At 45.4% G+C, this 25,377-nt stretch overlaps 1 protein-coding gene across 3 annotated transcripts in view; it reads left to right on the plus strand.

The window, feature by feature from the left end:
- The window catches only part of PARPBP (PARP1 binding protein), a 60,327-nt gene that overhangs the window by 28,365 nt on the left and 6,585 nt on the right, over positions 1–25,377 (plus strand). For all 3 annotated transcript variants that reach the window (XM_077265619.1, XM_077265620.1, XM_077265617.1), the window contains exons 7-9: positions 17,372–17,549; positions 17,754–17,932; positions 20,426–20,504. In XM_077265619.1, the coding sequence (XP_077121734.1) occupies positions 17,372–17,549; positions 17,754–17,932; positions 20,426–20,504 (436 nt within the window). The remainder of the gene's footprint in view (positions 1–17,371; positions 17,550–17,753; positions 17,933–20,425; positions 20,505–25,377) is intronic.

The raw sequence follows: 25,377 nt of genomic DNA on the forward strand, positions 1-25,377 counted from the left end.
GCAGATATGCAGAGCCGCCATCTTTTCTTCAGTCCATACAATCATCAGGCACTACAGACTAGACTTTAATAGGGATTTAACATTTGGCAGACGGGTTCTGCAGGCGGTTGTCCCTCCCTAAGAAATTAATTTGTTGGTATTACTCCAATGCTGCTGTCGTGGAAGGTGACTGGAGAAAATAGAATTAGTCTTAACGGTAATTCGGTTTCTAGGAACCTTCCACGACAGCACTAATTTCCCTCCCTATCTGATATTCTTATTGGATGATTCCTGCACTTGAGTAGTATCTATACATGCTACGGTGTCCAGAAATAACACTGGTGGTTGTAGGAAGGGGAGGGTATTTAACCTCTTTGTGTTTCCTGTCCCCCATTAGGGTGGGGAGACATAATCCAATGCTGCTGTCGTGGAAGGTTCCTAGAAACGAAATTACCGGTAAGACTAATTCTATTTTCAGGGTTCTAGGTGTAAGACCTAGATCCAGCCCCTTTTGAAGAAAATCCAGAATCAATGTTCAGATGAAAAGGATTAGGAATATTCAGAGAACACCAGGAAGAGCATGTCTTCCAAACCTTGACATAAATGGCGTTGGTTACTGGCTTCCTACTATTCTGGAGAGTTTATCACTTCATATGAAAGTCCTTTAGCTTTTAGAATTTTGCATTCCGTAGCCAGGCCGCCAGGTTCAATCTGTGAGGGTCCGGGTGTAACAGGGGGCCCTGGTGAAGGAGGTCGACTCTCCGGGATAGAAGTAGCAGACCTTCCTGGGCCATGTCCATCAAGGCACTGTACCACCTTCTTCCCGGCCACATGGGAGCGATCAGAATCATGGTGACCTGATCTGACTATTTTCTGTAGCGTCCTTGCCAGAATTATGATCGTTGGGAAGGCATAGGCCAGGTTGAACCTCCAAGGGTGAGAAAAAGCATCTATTCCTTTTGCTCAGTCTGTGGGACTGTACGTATTTCGTGCCAGGGGCAGGCCACTGTGGTCATATTGTCAGAATAGACATGAACATGATGACTTTGGATAAGGGCAGATACGGCTTTCAACGCCTCCTCTACTGCCTTTAGTTCTCTGAGGTTTGAGGAACTGGATCTGATGTCTGGGGCCCATAACCCCTGGAAGTGGGTTCTCTCTATCACAGTGCCTCAGCCTCTCTGACAGGTGTCTGAAGTGATTATCTTCAGGGGAAGCTGATCCCAGCTGACTCCCCGCTGGAAGTTCAGGTAGTTTAGCCACCATGAAAGAGAAGACTTCATGTGACCGGGAAGGGGAACTCTCCTGGTCAGAGAATCTCAGTGCCTCTTCCAAGACAGAAAAAAATGAGTCTGGAGGACTCGTGTATGGGCTTGAGCCCAGGAAACTGCCTGGCTGCATGATGTCAGCGATCCCAGGATAGACATTGATTCCCTCAGGGTAGGAGCCCTCTGGTCTCTGAACATGGAGATCCTCTGAAAAAGACAAATTTGGATCCAGCCCAGGGATTCCACGATGTCCAAGGTTTATGCCACATCCAGATTTAGACGAAGGATAGACTGTGCAACGACCAGAATGTCATCTAGATACGGAATGATGCAAATCCCCTGATGACGAATGAAGATTACTGCTTCTGCCATAATCTTGGTAAATACCCACTGCACTTAAGAAATGCCGAACGGGAGGACGTTGAATTGGTAATGGCTGACCTGATGATCATGGGAAACTGCGAATCTGAGGAACTTCTGGTGATCTGGGTGGATTGGCACATGGTAATAGGCATCCTTCAGATCTATTGTAGCCATTACCCAATCCTGTCCAATGAGTGGGATTTATGATTTAATCGATTCCATCTTGATTAGTCTGTGTGATCATCTGATTCAGCGGTTTCAGGTTGATGACTCTCTGAGGGTTTCTCAACTATGAATAGGTGAGAATAGTGCCCTCTGCCCATCTCTTGTAAGGGTACTCGAGAGATCATCTTTGCTTGAAGCAGATCTTGAAGATGTAACAGTAAGGAGTCCTGAAGGTGTAGAGAATGTAGTGAGGTAATTTCACTTGCGGCTGGGCAATCTTATCCTTCTTAGGGGCAGGGACCTTGTCTCCCCAAGAGAGAGAGAGGTGGACTAAGTCACCCATAAGGCCATAACCCAGATAGCAAGGACCTTGATCCACTACTTACAGTAGGAGGGTGGACACTGGGTTCTGCAGAGGCAGAAAGGGAGGGTCTATCGCCGTCCATGGTCAGTCCGTTGGTAGTCCCAGATGGACACAGACAATGGGCTTACCTGGAGGCATCCCCCTATCAGATTTTATATCATCAAGGTCACAGCGTTTGGTGTTTGTGCTCCTCCTCCCCAGGTCGTCAGGGAGGGGAGGACCCCAAAGTAACGCCCCAATCATGTCAGCAGCTCTGTAGTTCAACACGCCAGGAGCGCACCATGAAGTGAACTGGAAGTTCAGCTTTACGTCACTTCCGGTACGCGCAAACTCCGGAACCGCGGGAGGACCCCCGGCCGCACATCACCCCGAGAAGGGGCGGGAGAGGTCCCGAGTCACATTGACATGGGAGCAGCCCACGGAGGAGGAGAGCGGAGCCCTTGACCTCGGCTGCCCAGCATTGAGTAGGTAAGCTTAGGGTGCTTCAGATCGCTGGCCACGGCAGCACCATCAGAGAACCTCTTCATGCCCCATAGGGGACAGGAAAAACACTAATGGACCACCTGGGGAAAAAAAAAATCAAAGAATAGATTTGAAGGCAATAGAAATAGTGACTCATGATTGTTCTCAAATGGCAGCAACAACTGAAGATAAATGTAAAAATACATGGATGGGAAAAAAAGATAAACAAGTATGAATGAAAAAGTAGGCATTAGACCTACCGGTAATTGTTTCCAGGAGTCCATCCTGACAGCACTTTGGAGGACGTCCTCCTCCTCCTTGCAGGAACAGGAAGCACACGAGAGGTTAAAAGGTCCCGTCCCACCCCCTTTCCCTCAGTGTTGTAACAAGTACCACCGCATGGTTGATGCAAATAACACTTTAATGACAGAATCATATTACAGCATATGACATATCAAAAAACGGGGAGGGAACTACCAGTGCTGTCAGGATGAACTCCTGGAGACATAATTACCAGTAGGTCTAATGCCTATTTTCCAAGACGTCCCTCCTGAGAGCACTATGTAGAGTACCAAAGAACCTCCCTAGGGTGGGATTACCACTTGGAGAACTTTCCTACCGAATGTGGTCTGCTGGCCAGACAGTACATCAAATTTATATTGCTTACAGAATGTGTCAACTCTAGCCCATGTTGCTGCCCTACAGATCTGCTCTAATGATGCTCCTGCTCTCTCGGCCCAGGAAGCAGATATCCCTCGGGTAGAGTGGGCACTTAGGCCTACTGGAGGGCTAACCCCCTCAGCCCAGTAAGCTTCTGAGATTACAGTTGTAATTCATCTTGCAATTGAAGCCTTAGAGGCCTTCCTCCCCCTGTTCTTTCCCCCCGAAAAGAATAAGCAGGTTTGGGTCTACACGACAACTACTGTGACCTCTAGCTATTCTATAACCACCCGTCTGACATTGAGGGAGTGGAGGCTCTTTCTTGTTGGAAGGATTGTTGCAAAAGGAGGGTAACCCATCTCCTGATTTCAGTTCTGGCTAGAGGCGACCTTTGGTATGAAAGTAGGGTCTAATCTTAAGATAGTACAATCATCCCTAATCTGGAGCTACGGGTCTCTGGTGGATAGGGCCTGGATTTCCCCTACCCTCTTGGCCGTGGTGATCGCCACTAAAAACCGTTTTCTGTGTGCGAATTGAGATAGGCATATCTTCGCTGGGGATATATAGATCCTCACACAGGGACCTGAGGACCAGATTAAGGTCCCAAGGCGGAGTAAACTGCCTAATAGTGGGGCGCAGCTTCTGAGTTGCTCGAATGAATCTTACTATCCATGGGTGGGATGCTAGAGGATAGTCAAAGAAAGAGCTTAATGCTGAAACCTGGACTTTCAAGGTGCTGGACCTAAGCCCCTTGTTGAACCCTGCCTGAAGGAAATCTAGGATTCTAGGTATGTCCGGGGTACTTGTCACGAAGTCGGACCTGCCACCCTCCAGACAGAACTGTTTCCAAATGTTTAGATAAATTGTTGACGTGACCGGTTTCCTGCTGGCTTGGATAGTGGCTATGACTTGGTCTGATAAGCCCGTAGCCTTGAGGATGTCCCTTTCAGGATCCAGGCTGAGAGATGGGGGGTCTCCCTGGGTTTAGGTGGTGAATCGGGCCCTGGTGGATGACATCCTCCCGAAGTGGGAGTGCGATTGGGTTCTCGATCTCCAAGGCTCCTAGCAGAGGGAACCAGCTCCTCCTTGGCCAGTACGGGACGACCATGATAACTCTTGCCTGATCCTCCTGGATCTTCCGTAGGATGGCTGGCATGAGTGCCAGAGGTGGAAACGCATATGAAAGGGGTTCTACCCACTTTTGACTTAGGGCATCTATCCCATCCTGAACGTCCGAGGGGTTCAGAGAGTAGAATTTTGAGACCCTCGAGTCTCTGCTTCAGGAACGAGACCACTGTCGGATAATATCCTAACGTGACGATTTGAGAGCATTGACCGGTTCTGTCTTGGGGCCTTCCAAAGGGCATATAGTTCCCTGAAGTTGGAGGATCTGCCTCAATGTCTTCCGGACATCTGCCCTGAAGGATTCTCCCATGTAGGTGGGCTCCCCATCCCCCCCCCACACTGGCATCCGTGGTGACCACTACATAAGGGGAGGTGGACCATAGCACTCCCACCTTCAGGTTCTCTGTCTGCGTCCACCAGAGGAGTGACCTTCTTACTGGTCCTGATAAGCTAATGGGTCCGTCCATTGAGGTCTGACAGTGATCCCATGTGGCCAGTATCACTCTTTGCCCATCTGACACATGGTATACATGCTGTCATCAGACCCAGCACCTTCATAGCGGCCCTTATGGAGGTTCGATGTTCCAGCAAATTCATGACTTGGTCGCGCATTACCTTCTGTTTGACCTCTGGTAAGTGGGATATCCTGCATCTGGAGTCTAATCGAACTCCAAGGAAAATCTTTCTGCATTCTGGTACTAAGTCTGACTTTTGCCAGTTTGTTGCCCAGCCCAGAAACTCCATTACCGATATCGTCCGGTTCCTGTGTTCTATCAGCGTCTCTACTGATTTTGCCACTAGGAGAAAGTAGTCCAAGTATGGGATAACTTTGATACCTTGGTTTCTCAGGAAGGCCACAACCTCTGATACCAGCTTTGTGAATATTCGGGGGGCTGAAGTGAACCCAAAGGGGAAGCACTGGAACTGGTAGTGGCAGGTCCGGGTTGGTAGTCTCACCGCAAATCTTAGCAGTTACTGTGATAAAGGATGTACCGGGACCTGATAGTAGGCACTCTTCAGATCGAGAGTGCACATTACTGCGTCCCTGTCTGAGATGAATTGCCGATCGAATTGATTCTTAGTAACATAGTTATTGAGGTTGAAGGAAGACTTTAAGTCCATCTAGTTCGACCCATAGCCTAACCTAACATGTTGATCCAGAGGAAGGCAAAAAAAACCATGTGGCAAAGAGTAAGCTCCATATTGGGGAAAAAAAAATTCCTTCCCGGCTCCACATACGGCAATCAGACTAGATCCCTGGATCAACACCCTATCAAGGAATCTAGTATATATAACCTGTAACATTATACTTTTCAAGAAAGGCATCCAGTCCCCTCTTAAATTTTAAGTAATGAATCGCTCATTACAACATCATACGGCAGAGAGTTCCATAGTCTCACTGCTCTTACAGTAAAGAATCCGCGTCTGTTATTATGCTTAAACGTTCTTTCCTCCAGACGTAGAGGATGCCCCCTTGTCCCTGTCTCAGGTCCATTCGGAACCTTTTGTATCTGACCCAAGCATTCAAAGGTTTTAGATTTATAATAGTGCGGGCCTTGCCTGACAGCTTTGTGATGGCAAATAGGGAGGAGTAGTGTCCCCTGCCCACCTCTGTCCGGGGAACCGGAGTTATGACTGACCATATCTTATAAGTCTGTCCATATAGCGGAGTCTACCGATTCTACCGTAGGGGAGATGTATCTTTCGGGAGGGGAGGAGTAAAGCTCGATGCTGTATTCCTCTGCAATGGTTCGGCGAACCCACTGATTATATGATCTGGGCCCAGTTTCCCGCAAAGTGGCAAAGCCTTCCCCCGATGCAAGTGGCGTCTTTGTCTTTTGGATCTAGAGGTCGGGCTAAAGAAGAAACCCCTGTTCTTCCCACCCTGGCTACGGGAGCCCCTGTAGGAACCTCTGTTGGACCTACCCTGACCTCTAAAGTCATGCTGTCTCCTGGAAAAGAATCCTCTCTGAAAGGGCTGGGGCTGCTTAGGTTTGTCCTCGGGGGAACCCTTTCTTTTTGTCAGAGGCTGATTCGAGAATGTTATCTAAGGCTGGCCCGAATACTCTTGGCCCTGAAAATGGGATGGAGCAGAGTTTGGTCTTAGAGGTGTTCGCTCCTGACCAAGATCTTAACCATACGGCCCTCCTGGCTGCATTAGATAGGGAGCTGTTCCTAGCTGAAAACTGACTCGGCTGACATGTCAGCCAGGAATGCCATGGCTGATTTCATGATGGGGAGGGAGTTAAGAATATCAGTCCTAGGGGTCTTATTGGACAAATGTTTTCCAACTGACCCATTCATAGATACATAGATCTGGCCACCGAGGTGGTTGCTATGTTTGTTGTAATTAGGGCCGCGGATGTTTCCCAGGCCTGCTTTAGGAGAATGTCAGTCTTTGTCCATAGGGTCGCACAGGTTAGACGAGTCCTCAAAGGGGATGGCAGTCTTTTTAGCGACCTTTGCCACTGGGACATCTATCTTAGGAATTTCTTCCCATAACTTGAATTCCTCAGGGTCGAATGGTAGGCGACCCTTAAAGTCACGGGACAGTACCAGCCGGCGTTCAGCGTCCTTCCACTCCTCTAGTACCATGGCCCAGATATGTTCACTTATGGGGAATAGTGTCTGCCTCTGCGACATAACTTCCCCAAACATCATGTCCTGTCTGGACTGTGGCTTTGGGGTCTCCTTGATCTGCATGGTACGCCTTACCTCCTGGACAAGCTCGTCCATGTCCTCTGCCTGGAAAAGATATTTTCTACCCCGTTCGTGGCTCTCTGCTGGAAGCTCCCCATCTTCTACTGGGTCAGTCCATTAGGTCGGACCCATCATCAGAGCTGTAATCCGGCTCCCTCTGATCCCTCTCCCACCTGGCTCGTTTGCGGTCTGGAATGGGAATTGAAGGCCGCTGCTGTGTGAGGCTGGACATAGAAGCCTGAACCTCATCACGGATTAGGGATCTCATCTCTGATAGCAATGAAGGCTGCTCATCTTTCATGACCTTTGATGTACAGGGGGCACAGAGTCTTTTGCCATGGGAGTCCGGGAGCTTCACGTGGCATACAGGGCATCTGTTGGATTTCACCAAGACTTTGCCGGACTTTTTAGCTGTGGTCGGAGGAGCAGTGGGGGTTCCCTTATCCTAAATGGCATAAGATAGGAAGCTTTTAGCCTATTACTGCCTAAGGCCGATGCGAGCTGAGGGTGGTCTGCGCCAGGCGCACTTACCCCTCCTTCCTTCAGCATGTCCCCTTCCATGGATGTCTCCGCTGCCTAGGAGCCTGTTTTGCAGTCAAGAATCACGGCGGTGCGACGCTGGATGCTGTACCAGAAGCGTCCACTCTGTTTTCCACCGCTGGAGCGCACACTCTGCCCGCCTTAGTGACTTCACCGGAAGTGACGTTACCGGAAATGACGCGCTCCCCTCCAAGACCCCAAAGCTGCTCACCGCCTGTCTCGGGTGAATCTGCATTCTACAGCGAGGAAACGGCGCCCCTCTCCGGAAGTCCAGCTGCCTGAGGGGAGCCGGCATTCAATCCTTTGGAGCAGCCGCCGGACCCCAGAGATCCACCGCAGTCCTGAGCTGAGAGCCTCCCACCAGGTCCTGCTCCTGGCCTTTGGGGCAGAGGGACTCCCCGCTGAGAAGTTTCAGCCCTGGGCCTCTTGACAGGGGGAAGTGTTATGGACCTGGTGGTTAGGAGCACCTGGAATGACCTGATAGTCAAACTGCCAAAATAGAGCGAGCTCTGGGAAGTGGGAGCTCTGCTGACCGCAACCCTAATCCTATTATCACACACACTAGAATTAGCCGTGGATCGTGCCTGACTCTGCCTAGACGACTCTTCACAGCCTGAGAGGTAACTACCCCTAAAGAGAAATATAGCCTCACCTTGCCTCAGAGAAATTCCCCAAAGGAAAAGGGCAGCCCCCCACATATATTGACTGTGAGTTAAGAGGAAGGCACAAACACAGAAATGAGACAGGTTTCAGCAAAGGAGGCCAGACTTACTAAATAGCCAGAAGATAGATAAAGGGATCTTTGCGGTCAGCACAAAAACTACAAAAAGCCACGCAGACTGAGCAAAAAACCCCCGCACCGACTCACGGTGCGGTGGTGCCTCTCTGCAACCCAGAGCTTCCAGCTAGCGAGACAATATCATGATAACCAGCTGGACAGAAACTTAGCAGGTACGCAAAAATATATTCAGCACACAAATGAACAACAAATGAGCTTAGCAGGGACTTAGCTTCTGTTGAAGTAGACAGGTCATCAGGAGATCCAAGTGAGATCTGAACCAGTACTGATACATTGACAGCTGGCATCAAGTAACGATCTGAGCAGAGTTAAATAGAGGAACCAGCCCAGTCCTAAACAATGCAGCTGAGGAAGCCACTTCAAGACCAGCAGCTCCACTTTCAGCCACCAGAGGGAACCCACGGACAGATCTCCCAGAAATACCATTCCTGACCACAGGAGGGAGTTCGAGAACAGAGTTCACAACAGGGAAGGGTATTGGCAGGCCGCACGATCCCCCTGAGCCCGGTAAGCTTGCGCAGCTCTTCTCGTGTGTCCCTCCATTCACGGACAGGAAAAACAGAGGGAAAGGGGGTGGGACGGGACCTTTTAACCTCTCGTGTGCTTCCTGTCCCTGCAAGGAGGAGGAGGATGTTCTCCATGGTGCTGTCAGGAGGGACATCCTGGAAAGTAAAGATGAAGAAAATGTAAAACTGAGTGTGTAATGTAAAAAGATTACAAATTGAAAAATAAAACAAACCATGAATATAGATACAAAAAATCTGTAACTAAAAAAAAAAAAGCAGAATAAAAGAGCAGAGGTGTGAAGTGGTATGGAATGTGAAAAAAATGAAGGTGTGGAAAGAAACAAATGTGAAGTCAAAAATGGTGTGAAGGTGTGGTGAATGTGACCCAATAAAAGGAATGCATAAAAGTCTGAGCATACAATGAGATTAAGTGCCAAAAAAATGCAAAAGGTAAAGATAATGTTTATTGGGTCTTGTAAAGTGACGTAGTGCACACATGATGGTCCAGAAAGGACCAGGAGGGAAGAGGGTGCAAATGAACATGCATGAGACATATACAATGCATACGTACCGTATATAACACACATTATTGTGAATGCATAATAACGAATGATGATAGACTTGAGATGTGAAATGAACAGATCTATGCAGAATAGATAAAATATACAGAACAAATGCCGGCACATATCGTCATTATTATTGTAAAAAACTAATGTAGCCCACAAAGCTAGTGAAGATAACAATGGAGGGGAAAACAAGTGGGTAAAAGTGGGCTTGCACAGATGTAAAAGTTGACTAGTAAAACAGATGTGCAGGAAAAAAAAAAAAAATCTGACATGCATGCTTAGTGCATTGCAGTTAAATGTCAGGATTTTAGGGAAACTTGTTTGTTTTTCTCCTAGTTTTTATAAACTTTTTTTTTTTTTTTTTTTTTGCAGTCTGCAGCATTTTATGGGGAAAAAAGTTTAATTTTAATTAAATGCAGGAGAGATGATGGCTCGATCATATCGCTGCTAGGAGCCAGAATGTTACCAGATTCTCCCATCAACAGAATCCCTGTGTTCAGCCATACAACAGCAGCACTGAAAATGAGTAGCGAGCCAATTGCTGTCTGCAGTATTTTTCCAATATTTTAGGGATTTTTCATCTCTCTATTTTTGAGTTCCTCCCGCTTTCCTAAAACTGGACTAAAATGGCTTCTGCACACCTTCCTTCCTCGCTCTTCTTCCGATCTTCTAGCTGTGTGCACATGTTCAGGATTTTTCGCGTGTTTTTTTTTCGCGATAAAAAACGTGATAAAACCGCAAAAAAAAGCGTACATTAAGCATCCTATTATTAGAGTGCAATCTGCAAATTTTTGTGCACATGTTACGTTTTTTTCCGCGGCGGAATCGCATTCCGGAAAAATACGCAGCATGTTCATTCTTTGTGCAGAATCGCGGGGATTCCACACACATAGGAATGCATTGATCCCCTTACTTTCCGCATGTTGCTATGTCCACCATGCGGGAAATAAGCGGATCATGTGCGGTTGGTACCCAGGGTGGAGGAGAGGAGACTCCTCTCCTCCAGTCCCTGGGAACCATATAATTGTTAAAAAATAAAAAATCATGATATTCTCACCTTCCCGCTCCTCGCGATGCTTCCTTTCCCAATAATGCATTGCGAAAATGACCTGTGATGACATAGCGGTCTCGCGAGACCGCTACGTCATCTGGAGTTTTTGCCGCCAATGCATTATTGGGACCGGAGCATCACGAGGAGTGGGAAGGCTGCCGGGGACGCCGGAAGGTGAGAATATCACAATTTTTTTTTTTTATTATTTTTGACGTTCTATCTTTTTACTATTGATGCTGCATAGGCAGCATCAATAGTAAAAAGTTGGTCACACTTGTCAAACACTATGTTTGACAAGTGTGACCAACCTGTCAATCAGTTTTCCAAGCAATGCTACAGATCACTTGGAAAACGCTAGCATTCTGCAAGCTAATTACGCTTGTAAAACGCTAGTGTTTAGCGGGAATACGCATGCCAATTCCGCATGCGATATACCCGCAGCAGGAGTTGCAGAATAGCCGCGGAAATGTCCACGGCAGTTCTGCAACGTGTGCACTTAGCCTCTTACATAGTTACATAGTTATTAAGGTTGAAGGAAGACTGGAAGTCCATCTAGTTCAACCCATAGCCTAACCTAACATGCCCTAACATGTTGATCCAGAGGAAGGCAAAAAAAAACCATGTGGCAAAGAGTAACTCCACCATGGGGAAAAAAATTCCTTCCCGACTCCACATGCGGCAATCAGACTAGTTCCCTGGATCAACGCCTCATCAAGGAATCTAGTGTATATACCCTGTAACATTATACTTTTCCAGAAAGGTATCCAGTCCCCTCTTAAATTTAATTAATGAATCACTCATTACAACATCATACGGCAGAGAGTTCCATAGTCTCACTGCTCTTACAGTAAAGAATCCGCGTCTGTTATTATGCTTAAACCTTCTTTCCTCCAAACGTAGAGGATGCCCCCTTGTCCCTGTCTCAGGTCTATGATTAAAAAGATCATCAGAAAGGTCTTTGTACTGTCCCCTCATATATTTATACATTAAAATAAGATCACCCCTTAGTCTTCGTTTTTCCAAACTAAATAGCCCCAAGTGTAATAACCTATCTTGGTATTGCAGACCCCCCCAGTCCTCTAATAACCTTGGTCGCTCTTCTCTGCACCCGCTCCAGTTCAGCTATGTCTTTCTTATACATCGGAGACCAGAACTGTGCACAGTATTCTAAGTGTGGTCGAACTAGTGACTTGTATAGAGGTAAAATTATGTTCTCCTCATGAGCATCTATGCCTCTTTTAATACATCCCATTATTTTATTTGCCTTTGTAGCAGCTGCCTGACACTGGCCACTGAATATGAGTTTGTCATCCACCCATATACCCAGGTCTTTTTCATTGACGGTTTTGCCCAGAGTTTTAGAATTAAGCACATAGTTATACATCTTATTACTTCTACCCAAGTGCATGACCTTACATTAATCCCCATTAAAGCTCATTTGCCATTTATCAGCCCAAGCTTCTAGTTTACATAAATCATCCTGTAATATAAAATTGTCCTCCCCTGTATTGATTACCCTGCAGAGTTTAGTGTCATCTGCAAATATTGAAATTCTACTCTAAATGCCCCCTACAAGGTCATTAATAAATATGTTAAAAAGAAGAGGGCCCAATACTGACCCCTGTGGTACCCCACTGCTAACCGCGACCCAGTCCGAGTGTGCTCCATTAATAACCACCCTTTGTTTCCTATCCCTGAGCCAGCTCTCAACCCACTTACACATATTTTCCCCTATCCCCATTACTCTGATTTTATGTAACAACCTTTTGTGTGGCACCGTATCAAAAGCTTTGGAAGAGTCCATATACACTACGTCAACTGGGTTCCCTTGGTCCAGTCCGGAACTTACCTCTTCATAGAAGCTGATCAAATTAGTCTGACATGAGCGGTCCCTAGTAAACCCGTGCTGATACTGGGTCATGAGGTTATTCCTCTCCAGATACTCCAGTATAGCATCCCTTAGAATGCCCTCCAGGATTTTACCCACAGTAGAGGTTAAGCTTACTGGCCTATAATTACCGAGTTCAGTTTTTGCCCCTTTTTTGAATATTGGCACCACATTTGCTATACGCCAGTCCTGTGGTACAGACCCTGTTATTATGGAGTCTTTAAAGATTAAAAATAATGGCCTATCAATGACTGTACTTAGTTCCTGCAGTACTCGGGGGTGTATCCCATCCGGGCCCGGAGATTTGTCAATTTTAGTTATTTTTAGACGCCGCTGTACTTCCTGCTGGGTTAAGCAGGTGACATTTAATGGGGAATTTTTATCACTAGTCATTTTGTCTGCCATGGGATTTTCTTTTGTAAATACTGATGAAAAAAAGTCATTTAGCATATTGGCTTTTTCCTCATCCTCATCCACCATTTCACCCAGACTATTTTTAAGGAGGCCAACACTGTCATTTTTTAGTTTCTTACTATTTATATAGTTGAAGAATATTTTGGGATTATTTTTGCTCTCTCTCTGGCAATGAGTCTCTCTGTCTCAATCTTTGCTGCCTTGATTTGCTTTTTACAGAATTTATTTAATTTTCTGTATTTATTTAATGCCTCCTCACTACCTACTTCCTTTAATTCTCTAAATGCTTTCTTGTTGTCACTTATTGCGCCCCTTACAGCTCTATTTAGCCATATTGGTTTCCTCCTATTTCTAGTATGTTTATTCCCATACGGTATATACTGTGCACAGGTCCTATCCAGGATGCTAATAAACGTCTCCCATTTTCTTTGTGTACTTTTATGTCTCAGGATATCGTCCCAATTAATTGCACCAAGATCATCTCTCATCCGTTGGAAATTTGCCCTCCTGAAGTTTAGTGTCCGTGTAACCCACCTACTACCCATCTTATTAAAGGAGACATAAAAACTTATTATTTTGTGATCACTATTCCCCAAGTGACACCCAACCCTTATATTTGATATGCGGTCTGGCCTGTTGGTTAATATTAGGTCTAGCAGTGCCGCCCCTCCTTGTTGGGTCCTGAACCAGTTGTGAAAGGTAATTGTCTCTCATAGTTGTCAAAAACCGATTACCTTTACTGGAACTGCAGGTTTCTGTTCCCCAATCTATTTCAGGGTAGTTGAAGTCCCCCATAATAATGACTTCTCCTTGAGTCGCAGCTTCATCTATTTGCTTTACAAGGATATTCTCCATTGCTTCCATTATTTTTGGAGATTTATAACAAACCCCTATCAGTAATTTATTATTTTTTCCTCCTCCCCTTATCTCCACCCACAAGGACTCTACATTTTCATTAAATTCACCTATATTATCACGCCGGATGGGTTTTAAGGATGATTTTACATATAGACCCACACTTCCCCCTCGCTTATCTGTACGGTCATTTCTGAACAGGCTATAGCCCTGCAAGTTAACAGCCCAGTCATGGCTCTCATCCAGCCATGTTTCAGATATCCCCACCATGTCATAATTATGTTCCAACAACATTAGTTCTAATTCGTCCATTTTGTTGGCGAGGCTTCTGGCATTAGTATACATGCACTTGATGTTCCTCTCTGTACCTCTCTTCTTTCTTAAATTATTAACTGTTCTAACCCCACCCCCCCATGCCACCGCCACCCCCAACTTCCTTATTTGTGCCCAGGTCTCTATCTGCACTATCTTCCCCTCCTATAACTTGAACACCCTCCCCCTAATCCCTAGTTTAAACACTCCTCCAACCTTCTAGCCATTTTCTCCCCCAGCACAGCTGCACCTTCCCCATTGAGGTGCAGCCCATCCCTAGCGTAGAGCCTGTAGCCAACTGAGAAGTCGGCCCAGTTCTGCAGGAACTCAAACCCCTCCTTCCTACACCAATTCTTGAGCCACTTATTAACCTCCCTAATCTCCCGTTGCCTCTCTGGCGTGGCACGTGGTACAGGCAGTATTTCGGAAAATACCACGTTGGAGGTCCTTGCTTTCTGCTTGCAGCCTAATTCCCTGAAATCATCTTTAAGGACCTTCCACCTACCTCTAACTTTGTCATTTGTGCCAATGTGCACCATGACCGCTGGGTCCTCACCAGCCCCTCCCAGTAATCTGTCCACCCGATCAGCGATGTGTCGGACTCGAGCGCCAGGTAGGCAGCACACCATCCGACGATCCCTGTCTTTGTGACAGATTGCCCTATCTGTTCCCCTAATAATTGAGTCCCCCACTACCAGCACCTGTCTGGCCTGCCATGCTCTCCTATTTCCCTCCTTACTGGAGCAGTCACTCCTCCGGCTTTCAGAGGACATGCCTGGCTGCAGCAATGCTGCCCCTGTACTGGCACCCCCCTCATCTGCCAACTTGGTTCAGTTCTTACTCCTTTTCTTGCCATTTCATTATAGGGTTTATCAATCCCTATGGATGCCACTAATAGCTAGTTTGCGTGTCGATATGCAGAGACGGAGCTATATCCACACTAACTTAGGATACATTTTACTGTCCCAATTTGTTTTCCTTTTAATAAACTTTAATAAAAAAAAAAAAAAAGGTGATACATGAAAAATCTAGAGTATATGAAGCGCAACTTTTATTAGTGCTCCATATTTAAATGCCTGATTGCTTAATATTCTCGGTGTGCCGGCTGCTGTAGATGCCACCTGTACATTCTGCTCCTGAGCTCGGTCCATACTCTGGGACCTAAAATGAGACCTCTTGTGCCGGAAAGGGGTTAAGCAATACCCCTCTAATACATTGAGAAAGGCAGATTACAGAGAATTCAGAGCTGCACTTCCTGCTGTTTCTTATCTTTGATACTTGGGTGCACAATTAGGCAGCCACCAGAGTTCCACATAAGCATTTGTCCTATACTTTTTAATCTGCATCATGTATAATCTTTGCTCTGTTTTTGAGATTGCACTGAAGTGTTGTCCAGACTAGTTGAAAATGTCAAATTCTTTCCGTTTTTTGGAATTGTAATTATGGATCTGTTTTATATTTTAACAGGCCCTTGGAAATTGCCCATATCCTTGTTTTTTTTAATAAAGTACTTTATTCTTTTTCCAGCAGAGGATTGCTTTCAGAGAATATGCACTTCTGAACTGTTCAGCCATTTGATGGTTTTGTCTGATTTATGCATCTAAGAAAATGTTAATTTTATTTTTTTTTCTGTCCAGATCTGTTTTGCAAAATTCAGCATGGCTGAGTAAGGGCCTTAAGAGTAGCTCCGTTTTCTAATAAACCTAACTAGGTAGTTCTGACCTTGCTCCATCCACACCTTCTGGTTTTCGAGCTTTGTATGGTGGTGGTCTTTTCTGGGTTAGTAGGAATACGGCCCTCCTGGATAGGTCGGTGCTCTGATGGGGTCCCAACCCAAACCCATAAATGGAAAGAATCCTGCACTCGAATGGACGTTGTGTTTGTGTCGGATGAAAAATGTATTCTGTGGTCCAAACTGTGTACAATACTTGACGTTTCAGTCTTGCATAAACCTTTTTCAATCATACACTGTAGAAGTCACATTTAAAAAAAAAATAACAACTACAAAATAGAAAAGAAAAACAGAACATAGGATAAACCGACATCATGGTGTTCAGAGGCAAATGCTTTTCTGGAAAACTATATACATATACGTAAGAAACAGCGGATAAAGTGCCAGAACGAGTGTAGCATTAGTGTATAAGGCACTGCACTGATTACCCTGAGCAGGATCAATGGCATGGTGTGCTGAAGAGGATTCCTAATGCTACACTGGTTTTGGTGATTTTATCTGTTGGTTTGTCCGCTGTGTCTTGCGTACATGCATATAGTTCTGTATAGCATTTGCCTCTGAACAGCATGTCTGTTTTTCCTGTTTTGTTTTTTTTTTGTTTATTTGTATTTTAATTTTTCTAAATGTGACTGTCATTTACTTCTACAGTGTATGTTAAGGTTTATGTAAGACCCAAACGTCACGTATTGTAAACGGTTTGGACCATATAATGTTTCATTGATTTCAACACAACCCCCCTATTAGAGTGTCGGATTCTATTTATTTAATGCTTTTCTGGGTTATCAACCGTGATGTCTCGAGTCTGCTGGGCCCCAACATTCATGTTGGTCAGATGTCTGGAACTTAGAAGCGCTCTAGATCCTATAAAGAGGTGTTCACGCTTCCTGTGATGTCCCCTATCCCGGCCTCCTTCTGTAATAACCTCCCCTTACCCCATCCTAAACTAAAGGACCTCTCCTTGTGTAATGTCCTTTCTAATGCTCTTTTACAGCACATAATGCTCTCGCTTTAAGCATGACTATGTCCACTGCTGGCTTCTGATTGGCCAGTGGTGTTTATTGCAGTGTAGAGACCTGGTGGGTACTCTAATGCTCATTCAGCTGAAATAGGCACCGGTGCCACCCTCCCACACTGGCACCATCATGGTCGCAAAGATCACACTTTACGACTGTGATTATTACGCTCCTGGTTATCAAGCAATAGTTAATGAGGATTTAAAAGCAAAACTGTACTAGTCTCATCAGATGGTCCAGAAGAGTAATGGTAGTTGGGAGCTTCATAAAGTCACAGTTCATAGGCCCAGAACCTTGAGAACCTATCCTACCTGCCCGTATCCCCTGCACTTATTCGGATTTAGTAGGCGCAGCAACATGCATTCATCGCCCCACACTTATGTCGAGCGTACTAATAAGACGGCGCTGTGGATGACGGCAAGTAGGAGGATGTTCGCAGAGCTCTCATCTGGAGGCCACTAGACCTACAGTCTTGCAAGTCTTCTTGCTAAGCTCTGATAAACTTTCTTGCTAACCGTTTGCTAAATAAAAGCAATCTGTGAAATGTGACGCAATAAAATGCAACTTAAATAACTGAAGTTGCCTACTTTTTTTTTTTTTTTTTCTTAGAAATGCTGGGGAGCGAATACTATCGGCAATAAAGATGCAGCTGATAAAAGGAAGAGGCAGCGGGGATCCGTTTAGCGAGGCTGTAATAGAAGTGGCACAAGAACTGGATTTAAGGATTAAAAACCTTCTTAATTTATCCACTGAGAGTGAGAGCTCCACAGGCATCAGTCCATCACGGGTAAGCCAGATGTGATCAATATCTAGTTAATTTTTTTGGGGGGAGGGGGTGTCATATGTATGTGAGTAAACCTGCATTTGTTTTGAGTATAACCTTTTAGTAAGGTTTGGCTGTGCAAAGATAATAAATGTAAATAGTATGTATGACGTTTCTTTTCTCTTGGTTCCAGTAGGAGGTTACTGCTTTTGTACTTTATATTTACAGCCTAAAATTCATGCAATAAACCGTGGCACAGCGTTATGTGGCAGACAGACCATAAAAACACTGCTAATACTTTTGGATGAAGAAGCCGCTTCCCCTCCCACCAAAAACAAAGCGGATCTATTATGTGCGGATGTAGAGAATGCCCTCTTTGGAGCAGTTTCTCTTTTGTCACTCTTTAGGTAATAAGTCTTATTTACTTTATTATTGTGTGGAAATGCTCACTATTGAATTTCAATGTTGCGCTTACTGCAGTGTCCATAATGGTAGACTGTAAGGTTTTTCTTTGTCATGCTGCTACTGTGTGTATGTATGTATATATGTATGTATATGTATGCGTGTGTGTGTGTGTGTGTGTGTGTTTTTTGTTGTTTTTTTTTCAATATACCAAATTTGGGCGTGTCTGTGCACAATGAGTCATCCACAGTTGGGCGTAACCATGGATACCTAAGGAGAGGAGCTCCCCCTTGTGGCATGTTAAGGAATAAGCCTTTTTTAAATGCTAGCCTGTGAGGCAAGATTGCAAAGATGGATCAAATTGAGCGCGCTGCTGCATGTAGAGAAGCGAATCGCATACGGATGCGTAACCTGCATCTTATTGAAACAGAAGATGAACAAAATTGTCGAAGAACTGATGATGTCGCCCGACAGGGGGGGCGGCCAGAACCAGAGAAACGAATGAAGTAACTCAATCACGTAGAGCATCTAAAGTGATACACATATTTCACAAAAAAGAGAACAAGATAGAATACGTGTCCAAAATGCAAAAGCCACTCGACGACGACAAGATACATTTGCCGCTAGAGGACTTCTCAAGCAAATTGATGAGACCCGTATTGAAGAGCACTATGCTGGCAAACTGACATTTTGATGTCAGTTCTGCCAATCTAAAAATTTCAAAGACGAAATGGCGCAGGACAAAACATTCCCTTCCTGCTGCGAGAGGGCGCATCCAATTACGTCCCATTCGTATGGATGATCAATTAGTCAAGTTGGTAAAAGGAGAGCATCGGCACTTCAATAACTTTATGGCTAATATAAGGCAATACAATAGCTTGCTTGCTTTGGCATCAATGGGAGCACAAGTAGTGCCGCCACCTGGGCATGGTCCATGCTGTCTTCGAATTCATGGACAAATTTACCACAGAACTGCCCCATTGCATCCCGCTGTGGGTAGTCCTCCCAAGTTTGCCCAGATTTATATCTTGGACAGTGAAGAAGCATTAAGTACAAGAAGTCAATCAAATAAAAAGTGCCTCCCAGCACTGCTATCATCTCTTGGAGAGAAAATGAAAGCAATTAACTCACTCGCAAGAGCCTTCACAATGATGAAATCGCAATCCACTCGAAATAACAATGTCAATTATTAATGACTACAACGATGACCAGAGGAGCTACAATACACCAAGGTGCAATGAAGTAGCTATAATTTATCAAACTGCAATGGGTGAACCCCCATTTAATAGGGACATCAGAGTTCACCTCAAAGGTGAAAACCAAACTGTTCAAATCAGCTTTCTTCACAGAAAGTGTGATGCAATGACATATCCACTTCTATTCCCATATGGGGACAGTGGATGGACAATAAATTTCACAACTCCAACTGCCTTAAGTGTGCAACATCAAGTAATTGGTGACATTCATTTACCGTCCATACCAGTGGATCAAAATCGACAAGAAAAAAATCACCCTGTTGCAGTACTATGCATACAGGCTTGCCATTCGTGATGAGTTCAATCCCCTTTTAAATGCTGGGAAGTTGAAGCAACAATTTATCGTTGAGTTACATCAAAATTGAATCCGACAGGATCAAATATATAAAAAACAAAAGGCATTACACGTCGACAGTTATGCCGGCGATAGGGATCACATCCATAATGCTGCATTACACCAAGGGCTAAAAGCTGGGACACCAGTAATTTTACCATCCACTTTCATTGGAAGCCCAAGAGCTATGCAGCAAAATTATCAAGACGCCAGGACAATTGTCCGGAAAGCCAGATCTTTTTGTTACGATGACCTGTAACCCAAAGTGGAAAGAAATTACTGAAAACTTACAACCATGGCAAAGGCCAGAGTTCAGACGACATTTGGTTGGACGAGTATTTAAAATCAAACTCCAAGCCGTGCTTAACGAGATTTTGAAAAAAACACATTTTTGGCCGTGTAGTTGCCTATTTGCATGTAATAGAATTTCAAAAGCGTGGACTACCACACGCTCACATGCTCTTAATCATCGGAAAGGAAGATAAACCGAGGGACACATAAATAATTGACAAATTGGTCTCTGCTGAAATCCCAAATGAGACAGCAAATATACATGACAGATGGTCAATGTGCAAAAAAATTCCCAAAGGAATTTAATACAGAGATAAACCCCAATGTTGATGGTTATCCACAGTACCGTCGACGCAATACTGGGAAAACCAGACGAGGAAAGCGAGAAATCGACACTAGATGGGTAGTTCCATACAACCCTTATTTATTACTCAAGTACAATTGCCATATCAATGTTGAGATATGTGCTTCAATAAAAAGTGCTAAATATCTTTTCAAATATGTATACAAAGGACATGACTGTGCCAATATCAAGATTGATATATTAAACTGGAATGAACCAGCCATGTACCTAGATTCTCGTTATATATAAGCGCCTTTTTAATCATCTTTTGCAGATCTCCTGAACAGAATGGATCCTCTCCTAAATCTCTAAACCAACGTGTCCAGAAGTGCTTGGACAAAAAAAAACCCAAGGTAAATGTCAAAGTCTCCATTTTACAAAACCTAGATTTTATGACTTTCTTTCTCCTCTTTAATTGACACCTTTTCAAACCATGGTTGAGCTTAAAAGGGAGTCTGTTAGCAAAGCGTGACTGTTCAAACCAAGTACAGGTGCTCTGTGCATCGTGGCGGGGCCAATCCTTTAACTACACCTTCCCATCTACTTGTTTTCAATCTGACAGATTTTCCTATGTAGAGCCAGAGACGAGTAATTCAAAATAGAAGATGGAAGCGCACAAGTAGTTGGGAAGATGCACTCAGCTGTTTGGCCTTGCCAAAGGTGGACTCTGTGCCTGGGACATGGTTTGAACAGTTGGTCTCTGCTGACAGTCCTTTTTTAAAATAAGCTGTAGCATGCAAACACTTTCCTGTACCCCTATAGAACTGGTGCTGAATGGTCCGGAGATCTGAGCTGGTTCTGGAAGCAATTGGATCGCTGTAGCCTGTGATTCAGCTGTTTAGAAGAGCATGACATTTGTTGTTTTCTTTGACATGCTTTTCTTGTCACCAGACCACTGGAGTGGTTGTATAGTCACTAAACAAGGCAAATGAAGCAGTATGCCACCCTGTTTTTTAACCCCTTCACCCCCGAAGGTGGTTTGCACGTTAATGACCAGGCCAATTTTTACAATTCTGACCACTGTCACTTTGAGGTAATATCTCTGGAACGCTTCAATGGATCCTAGTGATTCTGAGATTGTGTGTGTGTGTGTGTGTGTGTGTGTGTGTGTGTGTGTGTGTGTGTGTGTGTGTGTGTGGGGGGGGGAGAATTGGGGTTTCGTGGCATATTGTACTTCATGATGGTGGTAAAATGTCTTCATTCTGGCTTGCGTTTATTTGGTGGAACAATTGGCAGACTCCATGTCGTGTTTGGAGAGCCTCTGATGTGCCTCATGCCTTTTTCACACATCCGTGTCTCCGGTATGTGTGGTGAGTTGTCACATGTACCGGGGATACTGGCACTTGTCGACCCATTCTAATGAATTTTTTGTGTGCACATGACAGTGTGTTATCACAGACTGTGCTGTCCGTGTATTTTTTTTACCGTCCGCACGGGACGTAAAATGTTCCGCACATGTGCACACAGAGAATGTAATCCGTGTGACACACATCAGCCAGCAGGAAAGAAGCGCTACAGTAAACGCTGTTCCTCGGCTCCAGGTGCTGAAGACGGCTCTTATCATTCTCCCCTGCTTTGCCGGCGATCGGTGCGAACGTAGGAGAATGATGAGTTATATTCAAGTCAGAACAATGACAGCAGGTGGGAGCTTTTGGGACTATTACTCCAATCAACCTACACATGCTACCGTTAATAACAGTAACAGTAGGAGTGGATTATGGGGGTATTTCTCACCCACCGCCTGCTTTACAACTGAATAAATTAATTAAAATGCTGGGTCCCCCCGGGGTGCCCATGTATTTTATTTATTTATTTTTAATTGGTTGACTATAAATAAATTAAATAATTAAAAATAATGGTGACAACCAGCCTCGCTAAAGCAGACAGCTGGGGGCTGGTATTCTCAGGCTGGTAAGGGGCCATTGATATTGCCCCCCTTCCCTAGCCTAAAAATAGCTGCCTGCAGCTGCCCAGAAAAGGCACATCTATTAGATCTGTCAATTCTGGTTCTTTGCATGGCTCTTCCCACTTGCCCTATATTGGTGGCAAGTAGGGTTCATATTTGTGGGGTTGATATCACCTTTGTATTTTCAGGTGACATCAAGCCCACAGCTTAGTAATGGAGAAGCGTCTATAAAACGCCTATCCATTACTAATCCTATAGTTACATGGTAAAGACACAGCCAGAATAAAGTCTTTTATTTTTAAATAAAAAAGGAAGTGTATAACGCCTAATTCCACCGAAGCACTCTATCTTACTGTAGCGTTTCATCTCTGGCGGCCTTCCGTGTGGTGCTGATACGGCACACGGATGCCACACGTGTGCCGCAAGTATTATACACACGGACATGGAAATCTCCGATACCGTTTTTCCGGTACTAGAAATAAACAGACATGTGAAACTGGCCTCAACAGGGAAACTAGTCCCCTTCAGGGAACTAATCTAGATTAGTGATGAGCGAATAGCATTGTTGCTCGGGTGACCTCCGAGTATTTTGGGCTGCTCGGAGATTTAGTTTTCGTCGCCTCAACTGCATGATTTACGGCTGCTAGACAGGCTGAATACATGTGGAAATGCCCTAACAAACAGGCATTCCTCACATGTTTTCAGCCTGTCTAGCAGCTATAAGTCATGCAGCTGAGGCGTGGAAAACTGTATCTCCAAGCACATCCAGATACTCGGAGATCACCCAAGCGTGCTCAGGGAGACCCGCGCAATGAGTATATTCGCTCATCACTAATATAGATGTGGTGAGCACATTCAACCCAATGTCGAGCCGTGAAAATAAAAAAAAATCGCATTTAACCCCAAATGTTGCATTTTCATAAGGGTAACAAGAGAATTGGCACCATACAATTTCTCCTGAGTATACCGATACCCCATATGTTTGGCCGCATGGCTTGGGAGGGAAGGACCGTCGTTTGGCTTTTTGAAGGTAAAATTGCCTAGAATCGTTAGCGGATGTTATGTCCCATTTGGCTAGCCCCTGATGTACCTAAACAGTGGAAACCCCAAACAATTGACCCCATTTTGGAAACTAGACCCCTCAACGAATGCATTTAGATGTGTGGTGAGCATCTTGAACCCTCCGGTGCTTCACAGAAGTTTATAATGTTGAGACGTGTAAATAAAATTCCATTTTCCCCACAAAAAAGTTATATTGGGCCCAAATTTAGCATTTTCATAAGGGTGACAGGAGAAATTGCCCAAATTGTATGGTGCAATTTCTCCTGAGTACGCTGATAACCCCATATGTGGGGGAATACTACTTTTTATGAGGGGCAGCACAGTGGCTCAGTGGATAGCACTGCAGCCTTGCAGCGCTGGAGTCCTGGGTTCAAACCCCACCAAGGACAACATCTGCAAAGAGTTTGTATGTTCTCCCCGTGTTTGCGTCGGTTCCCTCCGGGTACTCCGGTTTCCTCTCACATTCCAAAGACATACTGATAGGGAATTTAGATTGTGGGCCTCAGCAGGGACAGCGTTGATAATGTGTGCAAAACTGTAAAGCGCTGCAAAATGTTAGCGCTGTATAAAAAAAAAAAAAGAAAGAAGATCATCCACTACTGCTCTCACTGTTATTACCTGCTGTAGGTGTCGGATGGGAGCAGTAATCCCATCAGCTGACACCAGTGACCGGAGGTAAACAGCTGAGCGCTCCCACTGGCTTTTTGACCGCTTGGGAACTGCGACTCTCTGACCAGCGGGGATGGCTTCACCACCGATCAGAAGCGGTGTTTGCTGCGCTGTCATTCATATGACAGCGTGTCAAACACTGTATTGTCGGGCCCCCGATTCAAGTGAATGGGGTTCGGGTCCGAGCTGGTAATTTAGTTCCCAGCTTCGGCCCGTTTTAGGCTGCAAGCCTGCGACCCCTAATACACTCAGGAGCTCTCCACTGTCACTGAGTCCAGGGTACTTACGGTAGTCCCCCTATGCGGGCTTTGCCACTGTCAATGGATTCTCCAAAGCGATTGGATCCCTCCATGGATCGCTGATCCCATCACTGAGGTAGATGGATCCTCTCCTACAAGAGGGCCGTCGGCTAGCAGGGGCCGCATGCATTCCAGATACGTGCAGGCATCTGGAAAATGGACATGTAGTACGTCTACTGAGCTATCATGTTTCTCGGCATCTGCGAGCACCGCTCTAGCGAACAGGATTTACTTATTAAAGCAGTCATCCACACTCTGTAGGTTGACGAGGACTCCGATTGTGATCCGGATCACACTGTCCTTCAAATGACTAAATTCTCTCTTAGAACATTTGCCAGTCACCCAGACAGGTGTCCGGATAAGCGATGCACTACATTGGATGCCATGCTTGGGCTGATTTTCTGAGGTGACTGGTCCCTTAAAGGGCACCAATCTCCCCACACCATCAACATTCATGCGCATGGATTGGCAGCGCCCCCATATCCTCTTCAGCTATGTAGGATGCCATGCCTGGGCTGTTTTTTATAGAGGCGACAGGTCCCTTAAAAAAGGCATCGATCTCCTCACACCATCAACAGACGAGCACATGGAGTGTCGCCTCCATGTATCCTTGTCTGCAGCCAGTCCTAATGCCGGACAACCAGTCCTGTCCACCCAGGGGCCTGAACTCAGTGGGTGTACAGAGGCACTCCTTTTGGCATCTGAGCAGCCCCCACTGCATCACCACTGCTTGAGCGAATGATTCATTAGGCGGACAGTCCCTCTCCTCTTCCCTGTTAAGGGGATGGTGGATCAAGGGTTCATCACTTTAACCCTACACAGTCCAAAGACAGCAGCGACAGCAAGAGATAATTTATCCTGGCCTGCTGGATACAGCTGCGCTTTCTACCGCCTGGCAGTTTTCTCTGGGTAACCTCTCTACCCTTCATGAAGTGCTAATGTAATGGGCTCCTGATCGGAGACCTTAACTACTTCGATTTAGCGGAGGCAGTACAGCTGGCCAATCAAATCTCTCAAGCGAGAGACTGTCGTTCACGCATCTTTGGACGTGGCTAGTTACGCGGCGCTGTCAGCAGCAAATGCCATTACATTCAAAAGGGCATTGTGACTCAGAAGATGGAAAGCAGACTCTGCGTCCAATAACCTGCTGACATCACCCTCTTACCAGGGTGGTCAGTTACGTTCCCCATGCAGGAACTAGGGTCGCAAGTGTCCTATAGACCCAGCAGTGGACAGGTTGTCCTACACAGGCTAGGTCTCTGGAATCTAGGTTCCTATTAAAAGGATGGG

Source organism: Ranitomeya variabilis, chromosome 5 (genome assembly GCF_051348905.1).
Source record: "Ranitomeya variabilis isolate aRanVar5 chromosome 5, aRanVar5.hap1, whole genome shotgun sequence".
Classification (NCBI taxonomy): Eukaryota; Metazoa; Chordata; class Amphibia; order Anura; family Dendrobatidae; genus Ranitomeya; species Ranitomeya variabilis.